Raw genomic sequence first — 20,238 nt, forward strand, 5'->3', positions numbered from 1 at the left:
AGCAACAAGTTTCCATATAAAGAACTCTTCCTCTGGTTTATGTGAGAGCATCCATGATAGGCGTCTGAGCCAAACAGAGCATGAACTCTTCAGCAAGTACAAAATAAACATGTATCAAATGCATTTGAATGTCAAGGAAGTCAGAGGAACTGCTTCGTTTGTGTGACCCATTACCACCGCCATGAAAATCAAAACGTGGCTGGCTAATTCCTATTCCTTAAAGCTTTCCAATCATAAAAGATATAAAAGAAACTTCACATGACATCTTGAAAATGTATCCATTGTAGTAACCTAATCATAATAAACATACTCTCTTCATAAGACCCTAAGATCTTACAGGCATATGAGCACATATGTAACAACTGCAATAAAGAATCAAATGTCTAACTTTCCACTGAGAAATTAAACAGTTTCTTGTTTAAATAAAACAGTCTAAGTGAAAGATTCAAAATGTCCCTGAGTAAGCTTAATACACTGTAAAAATTCGAGAATGAGCATAGGCTTCAATTATCAACAGACAAAAACAATCCCTTATCAACAGCAGAAGGCAGTGGCTATATGTCTTCACTATTTCTGTATCCTTGACCCCTAAAGAGGTCAGATGAATATATTGTATTACGGTATCTGTTCATTTTGATTATAGACATCTGTTTGGTTATAATCAGTCACTGGATAGAGGCTATATAGAGGCTAAAGCCACTATAAGACATCAGCAAGAAAAATTCACTACAGTATCAACAGAACTGTGCTTGTGAACCTTCCGACCTTAAATGGTAAGCATTAGGTGATGTCGGGCTCTATTGAGCAGCCTGGGAAAGGTTTGTAGAATACCCAATAGGATTTAGGTCTTAGATTTAAGTTTGAAAGAAAAATAGTAAGAAGGTTACGGCTTTTAGCTGACCTAATACAATGTAAGATTGCTTTGGTAATGTCCCAGAACCATCATCCATGCCCCTAAGGAGTTAATGACAGAATATTTAAAAAGACACAAACCTGTTTTCCTAATTAAACTTTAAAGAATCTAGATCAGACAGAAACTTCCGATACTTTCCAGCCCTACATTTTGTAAAGAAACATCTAAGGGAGGGTGAGACAAGGGCCATTGGCTCAGCATCTAGGCTGATGTAAAGCTACCACCGGATACCAGTTAGAAAAACCGCAGATGATCTATACTACAAAAAGAGCCCCAAGCAGACAAACGTCATTTTCTAGAATGGATGCGTCCAGATGCTGTAACTGACCGTACTCTAGGATTCTTCAGGCCACAAAAGATTACATTACAGCTAAGTTGCTGTTCTTAAAATGGAATTTAACTTGAAAGCATGTTTCTACACTTGCAAGAAATATATGTGTATCTCTGGTGTACTATTCACAAATACCCTTTCCAGTCCAAATATCTGGACTTTTTACCATTGCCAGAGGTCTCAGTAAAAAACCAAGAGGCCTTCGGGCTGATGCCGAGACTACCACTATCAGCCGTCTAGCTGACCGTTACATTCCTGTCCTTCTATCATGTATGCCTTCCCAGAACGCATGTGTTAAGAACTGTAACCTGGTGCAACACATAAAACAGTAAGAGGCATCCTCAGTGCTTTGGTTTGGGAATGATAATAGAAAACATGAGCTACATCTCCACTCTGCAAAACAGTACAGCCTGCAGCTCATTTAATCCCCGCAATCACCCCCGGAAGAGAGCACGGCTACCGTCCCCCTCTTCCGTTACAGAAGAGCTGCACTGGACTTGCTGCGTACCACCCAATAGGATCCCCAGACAGGAGGGGGGCAGAGAGAGTGCAATGTCTTTCTAGCATTTTTCTTACCCTCTGAAACAGTGAATTCACACCAATAGCACAGCTTCACTACAAAATGCAAAGAGTGCCGTAAAGCTGAACCTTTTATGAGCTGGAAGCATAATCAGTTCAGAGGTATTGGGTTAAAATTAAGTTTCCATACCTTTGGCTCTAGAGAAGCATCAAACCCCAGATTATTGTGTAAGCTCTGATTTTGAATGAAAGTGTGGTAGAAGACCTGGGGTGTATCCACTGTGGGCTGAATAGGAGAGCAAGGGAGACAGGCAGTAGGGAAGACAGGCCATGGGCAAGGGAGAGGGACAGGAAAAAGAGAGAGAGAGCTTGTCCCAATAATCCCGGCCAGTGAACAACCCCTGCAGACTCAGCCACAGGATACAAAACTCCAGTATGCTTGCTGATGTCATTTTTAATGCTCAAGGAATGAGGCCTGGGAACAGAAGTAACACGTTGTTAGTGAAACTTCAAAGCCAGTGTACTCAAAACACAGAAAGCGTGTTCAACCGGAAATCATGAGGTCGTATAATAGCAGGATCCCAACGTGGGCAAAGGGAACAAAAAGACTTAAAGGGTTAAAAAAGATGACCAGAGATGGCAAGAAGAGAAATGTAAGTGCCACCGCCTTACAAAGTAGAGATGAGCCACGGAGCTGCCCGAGGAAGAAGACCAAACCTGACCTATTAGGTTTGGGAACATTCCTACGCTGGCAGGAATATCAGCCCATACTAGTTAGAGAGACCACATCTCAAATAGTTTGGAAGTTAATGAAAGAACGTAACTGCAATCCCAGCACCCGGGGAGCTGAAGTAGGGGCTGCTATGAGTTCCAGGCCACCTGAGCTACATTGAGACCCAGTCTCAGAAAAGCAAAATCCAAACACAAAAAATTACAAAGAAAGAAATCAGGGAAGGGAGAGGAAGGAAAGAAAAGAAATCAGACAATAATTTAAAAGGAAGGAAAAACACATGAGGGACTGTCTAGGGGAGGGAAACCTAAACCGTTTTATAGTCTTCGTCAACAAGATGTGTAACTGGCAATGTGTGATTTATTAGCACATGTGGAAACCCTGGGCCCCTTCCCAGCAGCAGCTGGAGCAGCCAGGAAGGAATCTGACTTCCTTAAACTTGTGGCCTTTGAGTGGATAAAAAAAAATACAACAGGATGGCTCCAGAAGCATGCTTCAAATAGTTCTCACAGCCAACTCCCCACGGGAGGTGTACCTCCATAATTACACCAGATGGTTGAGGACATGCCCACACACCTGCACTCTGGGGCCCGCTTGACCCCGGTCCTGGGCCAGGAATACACCGCCCTGCCCACAATCTCTGAACAAGGGAAGATCACAGACTAAGCAGCATCCAGATTCCATTCCAGTTTGTTCTACAGAGCCACTCCCAAGCACGGTCCTGCCCCAGCACACACTGACTCCCGCTGTGAGCCTGAGATGGAAGACCTAACAACTTCACTGGGTCTCACAGAGTAGGCTAAGGGGAAAAGTCCAGAGTCAACAACCACTGGTTAGTGTAACAGTTTCCTTATGTAAAGAAGAACAGGGTCAGCCTTGACATACCCAAGTCATATAATAAACTAAGTTGGCATCACATATGAGCCCGATCTTAGATCTACATTGCAAATTGATTTTTTTTAAGTCATAAAATCTCGCAATATAGATGAGCTGATGGGGGGGGTAACATCATTTCAGAGTAGTATAAGTCGAAATAGCTCAGGTGGGAGAATGCTAGACTAAAAAATACTCTAAGTGGAGTTTACCTGTTCCCTGGAAGGGTACTACAAAATCAGAATGGGTTCTTAACTAAACATCTCAGTCTGGAGAGTGTGCTGGAAGATAGTGTCTCCTAGCAATATCGGAAGCTATACCCATAGAGTCTCACCAACACGACTGCTTTACTGTGAGCTGAACAAGTGCTACCCCAATGAACACACCAAACTGGAAGGGAAGCCCACGAGGTTTCAACTCTACACAAAGAACTACAGGCAACTGATGAAGTCGTGGAATGGGAGACATGGTCTGCCCCAGGGAAGAGCATGAATCGAAACCATCAGCCCTGAAAACATAAATACAGGTAGCATTATATGGACCGAGCAGTTTATATAAGATATATGTATATGCAGATACACAGATACAGTAACAATTAGGGACAAAAGAGGCCATGAGTTTGCAGGTGAGTGGGGAGGGGTACCACAGAAGGGTTTGGAGGGAGGAAAAGGAAGAGAGAAATGTTGTAATAAAATTATAATCTCAAAAGTAAGAAAAGCAAAAGGTTTTGATCAGCTTCCACTGAAACTAGCTCACCCGAGATGCCCTGAGATACGCTGCGCTCTGCTTTTGAGGCTCACTGACTCATCAGCCTGTCTGCTATTTCATTTCCTAAACACAACTGTGCCTTTGGTGTGTCTACTCTGCTAGGGGGTAGCTTTATTCACGCAAAGGCAAATAAGACACCGTTTCTGCCCACAAGCAGAGCACACAGAGTACACGGAAGACACAGACGTGTAAACAGTATCACCTAACGCTACACAAGATGAGCGACAAGGGCTGGGAACGGCTTCTCGGAGGGTGGCATAAATAGACTGAGCTGCCTATCTCAGCCCTCTTCACCCTCTCCACCAGTGCTAGGATTACAGACCACACACCGCCGAGCAAGTTTTCTGGGTAGGTTCTGGGAATCTAAAATCTGGCCTCTATGCTTGCTGGGCAAACATTTTTTGGATTGAGCCATCTTCTGAGTCCCGGTGTCACTCTATGAAAAGCAAAGTTTCCTCGTCATAGTGATCAAAATGGAGCTGCCTGGGCATGGGGCTGAGAGAAGCAGAAGCCAGAGTTGCCAACAGGTGTGACCTGTGTTTACTGGGCGTTGAACAAATATAATCATCTCTGGGCGCCATGGTAAAACCAATAAGAAGCCCTGTGCCTGCGGAAGCAGCAGCACCTCTGCCCTCAAGCAGACAATAGGCAGGTGTGCTCTCACTGCCAGGTCAAGACGTGGCCAGATTGACAGAGCCTAAGAGAACAAGGTCAAGTCACCAATAGCTCAACAATCTGAAAGGAAAAAAGTGTCCCTCTATCTCACAGCGCCCTTTCACAAAGAAGTGTTCTTCAAAAACGGGGCAGTTTTATCAGGGTGGGGGATGAGGACAGATATAAAACAACTCAAAGAAAGCAATCTCATTGCTAAGTTCTGAAGTTGATCTCGAACTTTGAACCTAACCAGCTACTTAGGGCAACTCTGAAATTGCACGGACCAAAAGAGAGGTAATAAATGTGAATGACAGGGATGAGCACCCCCCACCACACACACACACACACACACACACACACTAAAAGTCAACACTGAAGCTCCTTTCTCGCACCCACGAGCCCGACTAAGAGCAAGGTACTGCTAGCAGATAATTCCCCTCTGTGTTATCCTGGGAGGTCACCTGCTCATGGACCCTTAATCAAAAACAGAAAGCAGAGGGAACAAATTGAGGATCCAACTTTGGATCCTCCCTGGTGGACAGAAATTAAACCCATGGAGTTTAGGTCTCTTAGTTAGGAACAATCTCCTCCCAAACTAACACAGGAAACGCTGACACACACGCGGTGTATAGACAATTGACTAAACCAGGGTCCTCAAAGCAGAAGGCTCGGCACCGGCGTCACCTCTAGAGGGCGTACTGTCCATGTATACGCAGGTACACAGCCTCAGTGGGAACTGAACGCTAGGGCTCTTTCAGAGTCACCATTTCTCCCTAGGACAAAAGGTCTATGTTATCTTTCTGAGCTGATCTATAGCCAGATTTCTAAGGTGTGGCTGCTGTCTTAGCTCCCGGGTTCATTGGGAATACCTCACGAGCCCTGTTGGAAAGTGCACACGTGCACATGTTTTGACACTGATTGTTCAGGGCACTCACAGATTGTCATCTTGTGACTTTGGTTGTTTGACTGCCTGACTGGTTGTTTCTGGATATTTCTAGTACTGCTGCAGAATTCAGCCTGCTTGAGCAATCTGAGTATGAGCAGCAGGCCAGCGGGCTGACATGGAACCTGGAGAGACCATATTTGGAGGGCATTTTACAAGACCCTTGTCTGGTGCTATTTCTCAGTCTTGAAGGGAATGAGCCATCTGTGGGTCACATGAAAACAGCCAAATTCCTGAGACATCTTTCTCCAAACCTTCCAAATTGGACAGTCGTGAAGGACTCTCACATGAACAGTCAGACCAGATAAAACAAGCGGATAAACCCTGTGTGGCTTCCGCAAAGCTTCAGGTCACACTGGAGGACCATGATGTACACAGCCAAGCCTGCCGTTCTTGTGGAATCTTTCTTCTGGATACCCATGGCTACTATACCTTAAAATGTGACCAGATCAAATTCAGGTATGCCATGGTGCAAACTTCTCACTAGACTTTGAAGGCCTAGTGTTTAAAAAAAACTTAAAATACTTCATTAATGACCTGTGTTAACTATATGTTAAAATATGTGGGAGATACTGAATTAATTGAATATATTGCTTAAAATACTTTCACCATTTTCTTTTAGCATTTCTAAATATGACTGTAGGAATGCTTAAAATATTTATATGACTAATTACAAATGGCGTGCTTTAGAGCCTTGACTGGCAGGGGAAAGTGGGCACGCTCTGAGGAGCGAGCGTCAGACTCACAGCAGGTACTTATGCTTTGCTGACCCATCGTCTGTATTTATAAGTAGTGCTCTGACCATAAAAACCTCCTTTAAAGGGTTGAGATGACAATAGTTAGAGCGCCTGCCACACAAATGAGAGGACCAGCACTGGATCCCCAGAAACCCACATAAATGTCTGGTGGGCATGGCAGTCTGCCTGTATCCTAGCCTCCGTCAGCAGAGACAGGGGATTCACAGAACAGACATATGGATGAATTCTGAATTTGACTGAGAGACCAACTCTTCATTAATGAATAATGTAGACGAATAATGGATGATTTATAAACCTTAGGCCTCCACATGCACACACATGTACATTCACCGTATACATACAAACACATGTGTGCCCCCATACATGCAAAACCATGCATATGTATATGGGCACACCACATGCAAATATAAAAATGGGGAAGAACTCTTTGCTATTACACAGAGCTGTGGTCTCACTGACTTAAGGATTTTTGTTTTGGTTGGTTGGTTGGTTGGTTGGTTGATTGGTTGGTTGGTTTTATTTGAGACAGGGTCTCAGTAACACAGGTTGGCCTTGAATCATAATAATCCTCCTGTCTCAGTTTCCCAAGTGCCTGAACTTCTCGAGCCATATTATATATTAAATGTAGTTTAGTAAAACAAGTGTCTATGACTAAGGTCAATAAAAGAAATGACAGTTCATGCTTGCAAGGATGTGGAGCGAGGAGAACACTCCTCCACTGCTGGTGGAAGCGCACTATGAAAATCAATACAAAATCAATACGGTGGTTCCTCAGAAAGACAGGAAATGATCTACCTCAAGATCCAGCTATACTACTCTTGAGTATATACTCAAAGAATGCTTCCTCCTACTACAAGGACATTTGCTCAACCATGTCCACTGCTGCTCTATTCATAATAGCCATGAATTGGAAACAAGCTAATGTCCTTCAACAGATAAACTTTTTTAAATGTGGTATATTTACACAAGAGTATTACTCAGCCACTAAAAAAATGAAATCATAAAATTCATAGGTAAATGGAACTAAATCATAAAGTTCACAGGTAAATGAACTAGAAAAAAAAATCATCCTGAGGTAACCTAGACTCAGAAAAACAAACACAGCATGCATTTGTTTATATGTGGATTTAGCTATTATTAAGTCAATGATAGCCAAGCTATAACCACAAAGAAGATATAGAGGGTTGGGCAAACCTTTAATCCCAGCACTTGGGGACAGAGGCAGGTGGATCCCTGTGAGTTCAAGGCCAGCCTGGTCTACAATGAGAGTTTCAGGTCAGTCAATGCTATTACACAAAGAAACCCTCTGAAGTGGGAGGGGGAGATATTAGGTACAGAGTGAGGGACGGGGTGACAGAAAGATCACCTTAGAAAAGGGAAATAGAATAGATAAATATGGTGGGGACTGGAACAAGAGGATCAAGTAAGGATGGGGAGGTAAGAGTGAGCAAGGGAATGTGGGGAGATACAGCCTATGAGGGGTAGTATAAAAACCTAATATAGCTGAGGCTGCATATACATATATGAAGGCAGTCTAAATTAAATCACCAAATAATGGGGTGGGGGAGCCCCATCTGAACATCTCTCGTCACCAACTGAAGCTTCTAAACCAGGACTGGGTTGCATCTGACTGAGCTGTTGGCCGGCTCAAACAAAACCCACACTGTTGCCAAGATAAAGTGACAAGGAGGCCCCATTGCTGAAGACAACACCTACACAACTCACTGAACTCGGAGAAGTCACGTCGGGGCCTACCTATAATTTTTACCCCTACGCTAGCACCTTTGGTGCAGGAAGGTACTCTGTGTGCTACACAGGAGAAAGGTAAACATCAGCCCCACCACAAACCTTTTGATCTACAAAGGTTTACTGCCTGCAAGATAGGTCAGAGCAATGGTGGCACAAATCTGTAGAAGGAACCAGCAAACATTCGATTCGATTTAAGACCCACTTCACAAGATAGAAATGGTGGAGCCAAGGTGACGGGATTCCAGAAGGGTTGAGGAGGAGAACTGCCGAAAGCAAGCTCAGTCAGGGCAGCTCGGAGGGACGGGAACAGGACTGCGGACAGCAAGGAACCACAGCGAGACTCCAGAGGCAGTCGGAGCTTGGCAGAGCTGAGAGAGTGGGCTCACCTCGGGGCCAAGGCCAAGACAAGACGGAGTGCTGTTTAACATCGTCCAGCTAGGCTTGTGGAAGAAGCCTGAGAAAGGGAACAGTGCTCAGGTTGAGAGCAACTCTAACAGTCCAGGGAGAAGAGTTCTGACCCAGGGTAAAGGAAACGACGAAGAGAGCAAAATGAGATGGAAGGGCATCCTCCGTCACCAGCCATGGAATGCAACACGCACTGTGATGAGAGTAAAGGGGGCATTCTAGTCTTGAGTTTGGGTAAACAACAAGATGCCCCTCCATTAGCACAGATGAAGCGATTAGAAGACCAAATTTGAATGAAAGATGAACAGTTTATCTTCAAACACAGGGTACACTTGACACACAAGCAAGATACTCAAATAGACATGCTCCAGACACCAGTCCAACCGGGGGAGTCAGCTTCACTGCTAGGGAGAGTGATGGAGTTGATGATTCTCCTGGAAAAACCCAATGGCCAAGCTATGTTCAGGTGACGTCGGTCCCCTCTCATTCTGCAGGCTCCTCAGCTCACAGAAACATTAATGCTTCTGGATCTCTTGTACAACTACTTCTCAGCCCAGGGTAGACAAGCACCCCTGAACACTATCCGTCACTGTGCAGGCAGAGCTCACAATGGTGCCGTGGGGGAAAGAGCTGGGTTCGCAATGTTTGCAATGGAAACAAGTGACCAAGCGTTGGAACTGAGTGCAAGCAACTGCATTTCAATGCATAGCACTGAGAGTCTTATAGAACCTGATTTTGCCTTAACTGAGACCTTACTTCTAATGTGCAGGTAATTTAGAATTTCACTACCAAACTACACGTCAAAATTACAAAGAGACTGTCAATGAAGTTTGACAAGAGAATGAATCTATAGGTAGGTAGGGAAATGACAGATAGATGATACATAGATAGATGATAGATAGATAGATAGATAGATAGATAGATAGATAGATAGATAGATAGATAGATGATAGAGCTCTTCTATCTAAATTAAAACTTGATGACCCCCTAATAACCAAAGCTGACCACTATTTTTAAAAGATAAATGGTTTTTATTTAACAGGTAATAGTGTTTGATTTTTTTAAAAAAATTGAACCAACATGAAATTATATTCTACAAAAAAATAATTAAGTGTACAAACCTCATAATGTTCATATTCATCCACATCAAATGTCTCAAAGTCAAAAAATCCATGCTGTAATCCCTAAAAGTAGAACTGAGTTAGTTTTTTGCACACAGCACTAGCGATACCCTCCTCGTCCCTTCTGGAATGTCTAATCCCAGAATGGTCCCCACAACCTCAATGTAAGAGCCTCGGACTTGAGCTCTTCACTGCCCATCAAGGGCCACTTAAACAGTGACAACTTTGGAACTACATACTCCCGGAACCGTGAACGTGTGCCTCAGATAGGGGGCTTCCTTCCCAGTTTCTATCCGTTCTATATGCAAAACTAATAACACATATAAAACGGAGCATACTAGAAAAGCGATAGCCAAAACCTACCAGGAACGAGACTTCATACATTTTTTTTAAGTGGTGACAAAACTCTTTAAAATTAGCTAGCTTGTTGACACCTAATATTTTCAGGAAAATAGAAGTATGTAGGTATATGTATATATGTGTGTACATATATATGTATATATATATATATATGTACATATACACACACCAGGAAGCTATAGAGATGACAACTGAATATAAAACCACAGGTACATTTAAAAGTTCTATGACTGAATCATTAAAAATAGACAGATACGCCAGGCGGTGGTGGTGCACACCTTTAATCCTAGCACTCAGGAGGCAGAGGCAGGTGGATCGCTGTGCGTTCGAGGCCAGCCTGGTCTACAAGAGCTAGTTCCAGGACAGGCTCCAAAACTACAGAGAAACCCAGAAAGCCAAGCTGGAGTGCGTGGAGATAAGAATGCATATCAAAATGTGGGACTTGGACCTTCCACACCAGAAACACCAAGACTGCTTATAAAATAGGCTCCTGGGCCCCTTCCCAGAGTGTAAATCAGATTCTCTGGGATCAGGGTACAAGATGAGTTTCTTCAAGCTATTTATTTATTTAGACCCAGGCTCACATAGCCCAGGCTGGCCTTGAACTGGCTGATCACCCTGCCTCCCCCTCCTGAATGCTGGAACCGCAGGTATGCATCACCATAACCAATGTAGGTGGTGCTGGGATGGAACCCAGGGCATTGTGCACACTAGACAGGCATGCTACCAGCTGAGCTGTGGCCCCAGACTCAGGACACAAACTCTACTAGGTCCAAAGAAAACTCAACAATCCACTTCTTCACCCTTTATCTTTAAACTATGTGGTTGTCTGTGTGTGTTCACACAATATATACACAATTGGGTATGATAATACATGATCATGGCAATACATCAAAGTCTGAAAACCACCCTCACTTCAGAGGCAGTTTTTAGCATGGTTTCCCTGATGATTCTTACACATACTAAATTCTGGCAACAATGGCCACCTGAATGAGTCCTACAAAGTAAATGGGACACGATCAATAAGTTATAATTATCTCAACTTTTAAAAAGCTAATTAGGCAGGGCTGGAGAGATGGCTCAGAGGTTAAGGACGCTGACTGCTCTTCCAGAGCTCCTGAGTTCAATTCCCAGCAACCACATGGTGGCTCACAACCATCTACAATGAGCTCTGGTGCCCTCTTCTGGCATGCAGTCATACACAGAGGCAGAACACTGTATGGTATACATAATAAATAAAATCTTAAAAAAAAAAAAGCTAACTAGGCTGGGCATGGTGACAATGCATTTAATCCTCTGTGAGTTCAAGGCCAGACTCTATCTCAAAAATAGTAACAATTAATTGATTAAATAATTAATTTAGTTAAAATAAATAGCTAATTAGTTCATCCATACAGCTATTAATTTCAGAGAAAACTCAACCATGTACTGTTTTGCCTCTATCTTTATGTTTGTCCTGAATATTAAATACATGAACAAAGTGTTATAATAAAGGCATGAAAAAATACCCTTAAAAGGCAAAAACATGACCATACTCTGTATACATTCCCAAAAGGATATGCACTCAGTAGCATGAAAATAGCCTTGCACGTGTCACCTTAAGCAAGGGACTCTACATGGGCATGTGTGTCTCAGCCGGAGACAACAACAACCAAAAAAACCCTATCAGAGCCTTTTAAAAACACCCCAACATGAGAAATGACTATGTTTAGAAAAGCCTTTATTCATTAATAAAGTCACACCTTTCCTGTTGGGCAGGAAGGATGTCATAAATTTCTATATTGAGATGCCAGACACCATAATAGGGCAGGGATGGTCCAGAGGGAACGGTGGATTTCATAAGCACTACAAAAGAGACAGCCTCTGTCAGATGCAAGGAGAGGCAAAATAATGACAGCCAGGACAATAAATGCTTTCTTTCCTCAGGCGTGGTTCCTAAATGTTTTAATAGTGGCTTATAATATGTTGGGTAACCTGTCCATAAAACTCTAGACTACTATTTATGGGTGAACATTTGGGCTATACTGCTGGCAAGCGTGGGGTTGAACGCTTCCATAGTTTTTATTGCTGCTATTTTGTTTTTGTTTTTTTTAATTTTAACTCCTTTTTTGAGAGTTTAAGATTATTTGCTGGGCGGTGGTGGCACACGCCTTCAATCCCAGTTTTTGGGACACAGAGACAGGTGGATCTGTATGAGTTCAGAGCCAGCCTGGTCTACAGAGCAAGTTATAGTACAGGCTCCAAAAAGTTCTAGAGAAAGCCTGTCTCAAAAAGCCAAAACAAAACAAAAAATGTAAGATTATTTAAGGGGCTGGAGAGCTGGCTCAGCAGGTAAGAGTATTTGCTGCTCTTGCAAAGGACCCAGGTAAAGTTTCCAGAGTGCATTTGCAGCTCATAACCCTCTGTAGCTCTCGGTCCAAGGGTTGCAACGCCCTCTTCTGGCCTCGACAGGCACTACATGTACACGATGTAAATACCTATTGTGCAGGCAAAACACTCAGACACAAAAAAGTTCTTTAAAATAAAAGAAAACTGCTTAAGAATGGTAAAGTCATAAACAGATACACTGAATAGATAGCATATTTAAACTGATTTTCTCAAAACAGGACAAAGTCCATTTTATGTTACAGCAGAAAAAAGAAATTTGCACAAAAAAAAAAACAAACAAAAAAAAACCTGCAACTAGATTCATAGCTGAACAGGTCATGGAAAGCCACGTTTCTGACTGACAAATGCCCGCTGTCGGTTCACCAAGTAGCTGTGCCTGATCCCTCTACAGAATTCAGAGTACAGCCTGTACAGTTTCCCGAGCTGTAAATTAAACCTGGGCCAGACACTGCTTAACTTTTCCATTAGGCACATAAATAATTAAATAACTACGCTTAATTAACTGACCTGACAGCGCATCAATCACCCGGAGGTATTGTTCAAACACAGACCACAGGGTCCCACCCGGAGACTCTATGATTCAGTTCGGCCTGGCACGCAGCCAACCACTGACAACAGTGGCTTAGATAACCTCGTGCCCCTCCCACACTAAGAGCTAACTCGAAAAGGAGTCAAATGGACCATGGAGCCATGCCATGGTCACGGCAACAGACGGAGGGAGCAAATTTGTCTCCGAGTACAAATAAGTGGCTTAAACGGGGAAGGGTGGTCTCTCCCTTCCACCCCTCCCCCACGGCCCGCCACTCTCCTGTCCCAGTGGGTTCTCCACTTCCAAATATTTTCAATCTGAGGTTGGCTGGATTTGTGACTAAAGAACCAAAGTGCGGGAGGCGGCAGGGGGAGAAAGAGGTTAATGGGCTACAAAAAAAATGACGAAAGTTCATTATAGACATGTATAAAATTTTCAAAGAATAAGAAAAATAAATCTTTCAATTAAAAAAAAGCACAGAAACTGAAGGCTGACTGTATTTTACAGATCAATTATTCAGGAAGTGAAAAGCCTTCTACTACTGACTCTAGATCCTTCCAACAACAGGCACGGGTGTTGACAATTATCCCTTCCCAGCTTTGGCGAAGAGAGAGAGCCTTACCTTTCTGATTCCTTGTAAACAGTCAAGGATGGTGAGGTTGTACGTGCAGTTTCCAAAGGATGCATCCCTGCAAGCACAAATAAAGGACGTTAGAACCGTGCATCCAGATTCTCAAATAAGAAGCTGCTAAGTCAGCTGGGCCTGCAGGCTGGACCTCACAGCAGATCCAAGAGCCCGAGACTTCATTCATATTTCCGCCCTGTGTGCCATGGGTACAGGCTTGAAGGAGTCACCTTTACCTACCAGAAACCTGGTATCTTAGTATACGAAAGAAAGATAATGACAGTCGCTATCATCCACAGGACTGTTATCAGATGTCATAAAAATGACGTGAGGTCCTCCATCTAATGATTGGCACTGCATAAGCACTTAAATATTATTTATATATGATAATATATAATGTATATATAATATTATAGTCACTATTATCCTTTGGGGGAGGGGTGACACAATCTTGTTATATAGTCCAAGCTGATGGGGACTTACTGCGTAGACCTGGCTGGCCTCAAACTTGTAGTAATCTCTCTGTTTCTGTTTCCCAAGAACCGAGATTACAGAACGTCTCGGGACACTTGGTCCATGACTACTCTTAATAACGGTGAATGGGGCTGTTTCAAATGAAGCATGCATGACTATAAAAGTGTTCTGGGAGGGGAACAACTTCCTGGCAGGAACCAGTTAATCCAAGCCTAAAAAGGTACAGAGTCAGGGAGGCAACAGATGCGGGTCCACAAAACCTGGTAGTTATTTTAATACATGTATGCCACCCCTCCACAACAAAGCAGAAAGTAAGGAGAATGCAGCTAATCCACCCAGCAATTCGCTCAGTTTCCTGGGAGCAAGAGAAGCTCTGACTACACTATGAAGAGTTCTCAGAAAGACTGGGGAACCACCAGGCAGTGGTGGCGCAGCCTTGAATCCCAGCATTCGAGAAACAGAGGAAGGCGGATCTCTGTGAGTCTCAGGTCCAGCCTGGTCTACAGAACAAGTTCCAGGACAGCAAGGATTACACAGAGAAACCCTGTCTCAAGAAAAAAAAAAAAAAAAGAGGAATGGCTCAGTGGTTGGGAGAACCTGAGAGGACCCAGGATCAATTCCCAGCACCCAGACAGCAGCTCAACAGCTATCTGTAATTCCAATTCGAGGGGACCTGGCATCCTTCCACAGATACACACATAAGCAAAGCATACAAAATAAGTCAATTTTAAAAAAAAGACTGGGACCCAAAACCAAAATTATTTTGTGTGTGTGTGTGTGTGTGTGTGTGTGTGTGTGGCTGAGGTCAGACACACCTAAAAGTGTCATTATAGGCAGCTATGAGCTACCTGAGGTGTGTCCTGGGAATTGAATTTGGGTCTTCCACACGAACAATCTATGTTCTTAACCACTGAGTCATCTGTCTAGTCCAAAATCATGTTTCTAATTAAAAATAATACTTAAGCCTATTATACTGAAGACTGAGGGCTCCAGGCTGTTTTGTAGAGCGGCTTAACAGGCCTGTTTCAGGCAACCTAAACCTCAAGTATCAAGTTCGGGTCAGCTAAGCAAGAACTGGCCCTGGCGTTTTAAAAGGAGCAGCGTTCCAAGGTGTCCAGAGCAAGAAACTTGACCCTGAGTTTCTCAGTCCTTCAGCTGGGCCCCACTGCTGACCCAAGACAAAGGACTGCCAAGCACTGCTCCTGGCACAGTTGGATGTCCCCAACGAGGTTGGCTCAAGGGCAGCATCCCGGGAGGGTGCCAGAGGAACTCTGCCTTTCACACATAATTAACACAAGACCAAGTGTTATGTCACCAACTATCCAAGGAAGCTTGACCCTGTGGCGTCTACGCAGTGAGTTAAAAAGCAACTGCTTCGTGATGGAGCTTCAGTATCCGATAGCATAGCATAGAAAGAGTGACTTAGCACAGCTTAACAGATGTCCTGTGAGCCCTCACACTTCTGTTAGCCTGTGTGAACAGGGAGGGCTAATCAGACTTCAACGGGAGCTGTAGTGATTCTGCTCTTGTTTTTAAACGCCATCTGAACTCAGGGGTGCAAACAAAACAGTTCCCTTTCCACATTCCTTGAAAAGGTCTGAGATCTAAGATGACCTATTAGTTTGTAAGAATATGGATTCCTTTGCGCACTCCTGTCTCTTTAGGAGAAGAGGACTTATCCTAAAGATAAATATCTCAGCAACCCCTTAACCAGCGATCTGTCTACAGACCCATTCTCTATTATAGTATGATTTTAGTACATAAGATAAAATACATAGGATTAACAGAAAGGGGACTCAATTAAATTAAGCCAAGTTAACCAAAATATAAAACCAGAATGTGCAACACCTTGATGAGTGCTTTGGAACTGGAGAGGGGATGTGGCAATGTGAGCGTGCTTGCCCAGCACGGAGAAGCTCCCTGGCCACCCCCGCCGTGCTTGGATTTGGTAACTGCTTTAATTTTCAAGACAGTATAAGTATAGATACTATCTTAAGATAGATCGGCAATGTGATAACGTGTCTGCCTGAGATTTCTACTGTGACCGCCACACTGCTGATTCCACTCTAGCTAACGTCCAACATTAGTGATCGACTCTGATCTCAGAAACTAGAAGGAGAGGAAAACTGAAAATACAATGTTTTTCTCATCCAGATTTACTGATTCTGAATTCTCTTGGGAAATCTAGGTTTAAAGTTGCTGCTTTAAGTGTTTTTGAGTTTAATCTAAGGGCTGGGGAGACAGTTCAGGTGAGAAATTGCTTGCCCTGTAAGTTTGAGAACCTGCACTGGATTCCTGGAATCTATATTTTTGTTTGTTTTGTTTTAAGCCTGGTGTGGTATGGTGGTGCACTTGTATTCCCAGCACCAGGGAGACAGAGATGGGGCCCAGGAGAGCCTCACCTGTTTTGCAAGCTGCAAGTCAGTGAGAGAGAGTTCCTGTCTCAAAAACATGTGGGCATGCTCATACACAAGCAGTACACACACACACATGTGCACATAGAAAAGAGAGACTCGGAGGTCCTTATACCCCAAGTCCATCCCTCCCTCTAGACGCACTTGAACAGGTATATAAGCATGAGGTACTGGAGGAAGAGCCTGGTCCAGGCTGCCTGAATTCCTGCAGAGAATGTTGATATTCCCATGACATCTGTACCTTCACAGCCCCACTACTACAAGTGACTGACAGGCAAGCTCTGGTGACTCAATGGGAGGAAAGTTCACATGCCATGGACAGGGTTGGTGCACCATGCTGCTTTCACTGAAAGCTAAAAAGACAGAAGGTTTGCAAAGTGAAGTAGAATAAGGGAAACAAATATCAAGTCTATCCTCCGTCCCAGGACAGACGACAAGCCTTGAGAGTCTACTGTGCCGAGTGGCTTAGACGCGGTCATACATAGAGCCCCATGACCATTAGCTAACAACCGCAGGATCCTAAATCCTCTCCCCAGACTGGGCAAGAGAAAGGAGGCTTATCAGGGGGGCATCTGGCTCATACACAGTTGCAGGAAAGTAAACAGGACAGAGATGGCCAAAGCAAACACACAGAAAAACAAAGACCAGGGAAGGTAGAACACTGACCCGGTGCATCTACCATGTCTTATCGACTCTCGTTAAAGGCTTCCTTTTGCCAAAATCAAGCCAGACAGGGATGGTGGGGAGGGGTGCATAGTCTTTAAACTGGAAATCAGGTAGATAAATAGGAAATAAATTAGAAGACCAAGAAAAACGAATACTAAGTAATTGAAGAAAATCTCTCTTAGGACTGGAGAAGTGGTCACACTGGGTCCTTCCTGAGGTGAGCTTCAAGAAATTGATTCAAAGGGGATTTGAGAGTTCACTGAAGAAGCTGAAAGATTTTACTCCACGGGAGCAATGTTACAATCCATCAAAGAAACCAACCTGACCTGTGGATATTCATCACCCTCAGAACAGCAAAACAGTAAGAGCTGTTTGTAAGCAGAGCAGATGCCCTTGAAGGCCACCAAGACACCTGCCCAAGGCAACCTGCAGAGTGGGAAGAGCCCATGTCAACAATGTTGCTTTTTAATCTGTGTCATAAAACAAAAAAGGACTTCAGGAGCTTGGGAAATACCGCACACTGATGAAAAGTCCCTTCCTGCTCTTTGGATTCTCCCTTTCCTAAGACTCCCCTCCACAACAAAATTTAAATATATTTAGGCCTCTGTCATCTTTGAAAAAGAGCCAGTCATGTGAAACTTGCTCGATTACATATGGTTCTTCAGCTACCACCTTGTCTGACTCTCCCTTAAAAATGACATCACTGAAGACCCCCTAAATCTTTCTAATGATGTTCAGTGTGCGCAGAGAACGATGATCCTGTCGCCATCCAGTCCAGAACATTGATACCACACCCAGAAGAAACTATCCCTCTGCAGCCACTCCTCTCCCAACCCCTTGGCAACCACTCATCTGCTGTGTCTCTGGATCTACTTGCTCGCTCTCAATCCTCGGGACATTCTGGAAGCATCATCTCAGCAAGACGTCACCCTCTCTTTTTCATACTCTCTTCTCAGGACCCCAGGCTTTCGTTCTACTTCTCTATCATTACTCCCGAACCCCCCGAACCCCCCCCCCGTTGCAAAGCTATCCTTTACGGTCTCTAGAGGGAGGCCTGAGCAAGCGCCAACCCAGGCCCCAACTCCTATCGCTGCAGACACCCTGTTCTAGACTTTAACGTGCAACAAACAGTATTACCTGGGCGACTCCTTAAAAACAGACAGATCGGCCGCGTGGAGCTTCTGTATCAGCAGGTAGGTCTAGGACAGGGCCTGAGGCCCTGCATTTCTAGAGCTCTCAGCTGGTGCTGATGCTGCAGGCAGGAGGGGACACCCTCCTAACTCAGAATCATCTCTGCAGGGGCCCTCAAATCTCTCTCTAGAACACCATCTAGGAATTCCAAAAGAGTACAGCAGCCAGGTGCTGGGGCATGTGCCTGGAATCCCAGGATCTGGGAACTGAGGCAGAAAGTTTTCCGTGAGGCCAGCCTAAAATAAATAGCAAGATCAAAAAAACAAAAAACAAAAAACAAAAAAAAACCCACCTAAAAATTTTTTTTGGAACATATTATAATCATCTTTCCATTTAGGTGACTTAAATTCACTATGTAAGAAGAAAATCTCTCGGACTGGGAATATAGCACTGTTAGTAGAATTCTCGTCTAAAATGCACAAGCCCTAGATTGGATCCAAAGCACTTAATAAAGTTGTGCACGGTACGGAACAACTGAAATTCAAGGTCATTCTTAGCTACATGATGAGTTCAAAGACAGCTTCAGCTTGAAGAAAAGGGGAGAGAGGGGGAGAGGGAGAGAGAGAGAGAGAGAGAATCTTGAATCTTTCCCCTACCTAAAATCTCTAGCAACAACTAGTCTTCTGGCATCATAGGTAAGAAACAAAATGAAATAACACAACTCCCACCATCCGTCAAGTTCTGACCCCTTTTTCTACTTGCGTCCCTGTCTCTTGGAGTCACCAGAAAGCATTCTATTCCCAGTCCTTAGTGACATAACCATTCCTAGACATTCTCACAAGTTTTCTTCACTAAAACTGGGGTGTTTCCTAAAAGCACATCTCCTTCCTGACTTCCTGACTGTCCTCAGGGTAAAGCTGAAATCCTCAACAGGATCAGAGCCCCATGATGGATGCCCTCGCCTGCCTCTAGCATCCTTTCTCCTGGTCCACTCACCCTGTGTCCTGCCTCAGTGGCCTTCCCTCGGCAGCTCAAATCTGGCCACTCGTGGCTCTCCACAGAACCTCTGCCTTCGCTGGTGTCTTTGCCTTCTCCTCACCTCTACTCAGGGTATCTCCATATACCTTCTTCTCACCTCTGTAGTAGGAGGCTGCTTGTTCATTCGTTCCCTGCTGCTCAGCCCCAAAACAATCCCACAGAAACCATATTATTTGCAATACTGTTTGACCAATAACTTAAGCATATTTCTGGATAACTCATATCTTCAATTATCCCATCTGCATTAATCTGAGTATCACCATGAGGCTGTGGTTTTCCGGGTAAAGTTCCAGCATCTGTCTCCAGTGGGGCTACGTGGCTTCTCTCTGACTCTGCATTCTTTCTCCCAGCGTTCAGTTTAGTTTTCCCTGCCTAGCTAAGTTCTGCCTTGCTATAGGCAAAAGCAGTTTCTTTATTCATTAGCCAATAAAAGCAACACATAGACAGGAGGACTTCCCACACCATACGTCTACTCAGGGTATCTCCATATACCTTCTTCTCACCTCTACTTGGGGAATCTCCGTATACCTTCTTCTCGTATCTACTTAGGGTACCTTATGACCTCAGCTCAAAGATCATGGCTCTCTGGGAGGTCTCCAACCTCCTTGAGCTAGATCTGGTTTCTAGACTTCTATCCCTTACACTTGGATGTAATTACAATTTAAAGTTGTCTCCTGGTATGCTTATTTTGACTCTTGACTTCTGTGTCTATAATAATATTGGAACTATACATTTATTGTTCATCAATGTCACCTTAGCACCTGGTACAAAATAGGTAATAAATAAATGTCTCTAATTACATGCTCAAATTAGACAAAGAAGCTCAGGAGCTCATAGAGAAAATGGTCT

At 43.8% G+C, this 20,238-nt stretch overlaps 1 protein-coding gene across 3 annotated transcripts in view; it reads right to left on the reverse strand.

The window, feature by feature from the left end:
• Cdc14a (cell division cycle 14A) overlaps window positions 1-20,238 on the reverse strand; it is a 149,879-nt gene that overhangs the window by 60,120 nt on the left and 69,521 nt on the right. For all 3 annotated transcript variants that reach the window (XM_057793841.1, XM_057793840.1, XM_057793839.1), the window contains exons 6-7: window positions 13,664-13,730; window positions 9,765-9,827 (exon numbers count right to left, since the gene is read on the reverse strand). In XM_057793841.1, the coding sequence (XP_057649824.1) occupies window positions 9,765-9,827; window positions 13,664-13,730 (130 nt within the window). The remainder of the gene's footprint in view (window positions 1-9,764; window positions 9,828-13,663; window positions 13,731-20,238) is intronic.

Source organism: Chionomys nivalis, chromosome 18 (genome assembly GCF_950005125.1).
Source record: "Chionomys nivalis chromosome 18, mChiNiv1.1, whole genome shotgun sequence".
Taxonomy (NCBI): domain Eukaryota; kingdom Metazoa; phylum Chordata; class Mammalia; order Rodentia; family Cricetidae; genus Chionomys; species Chionomys nivalis.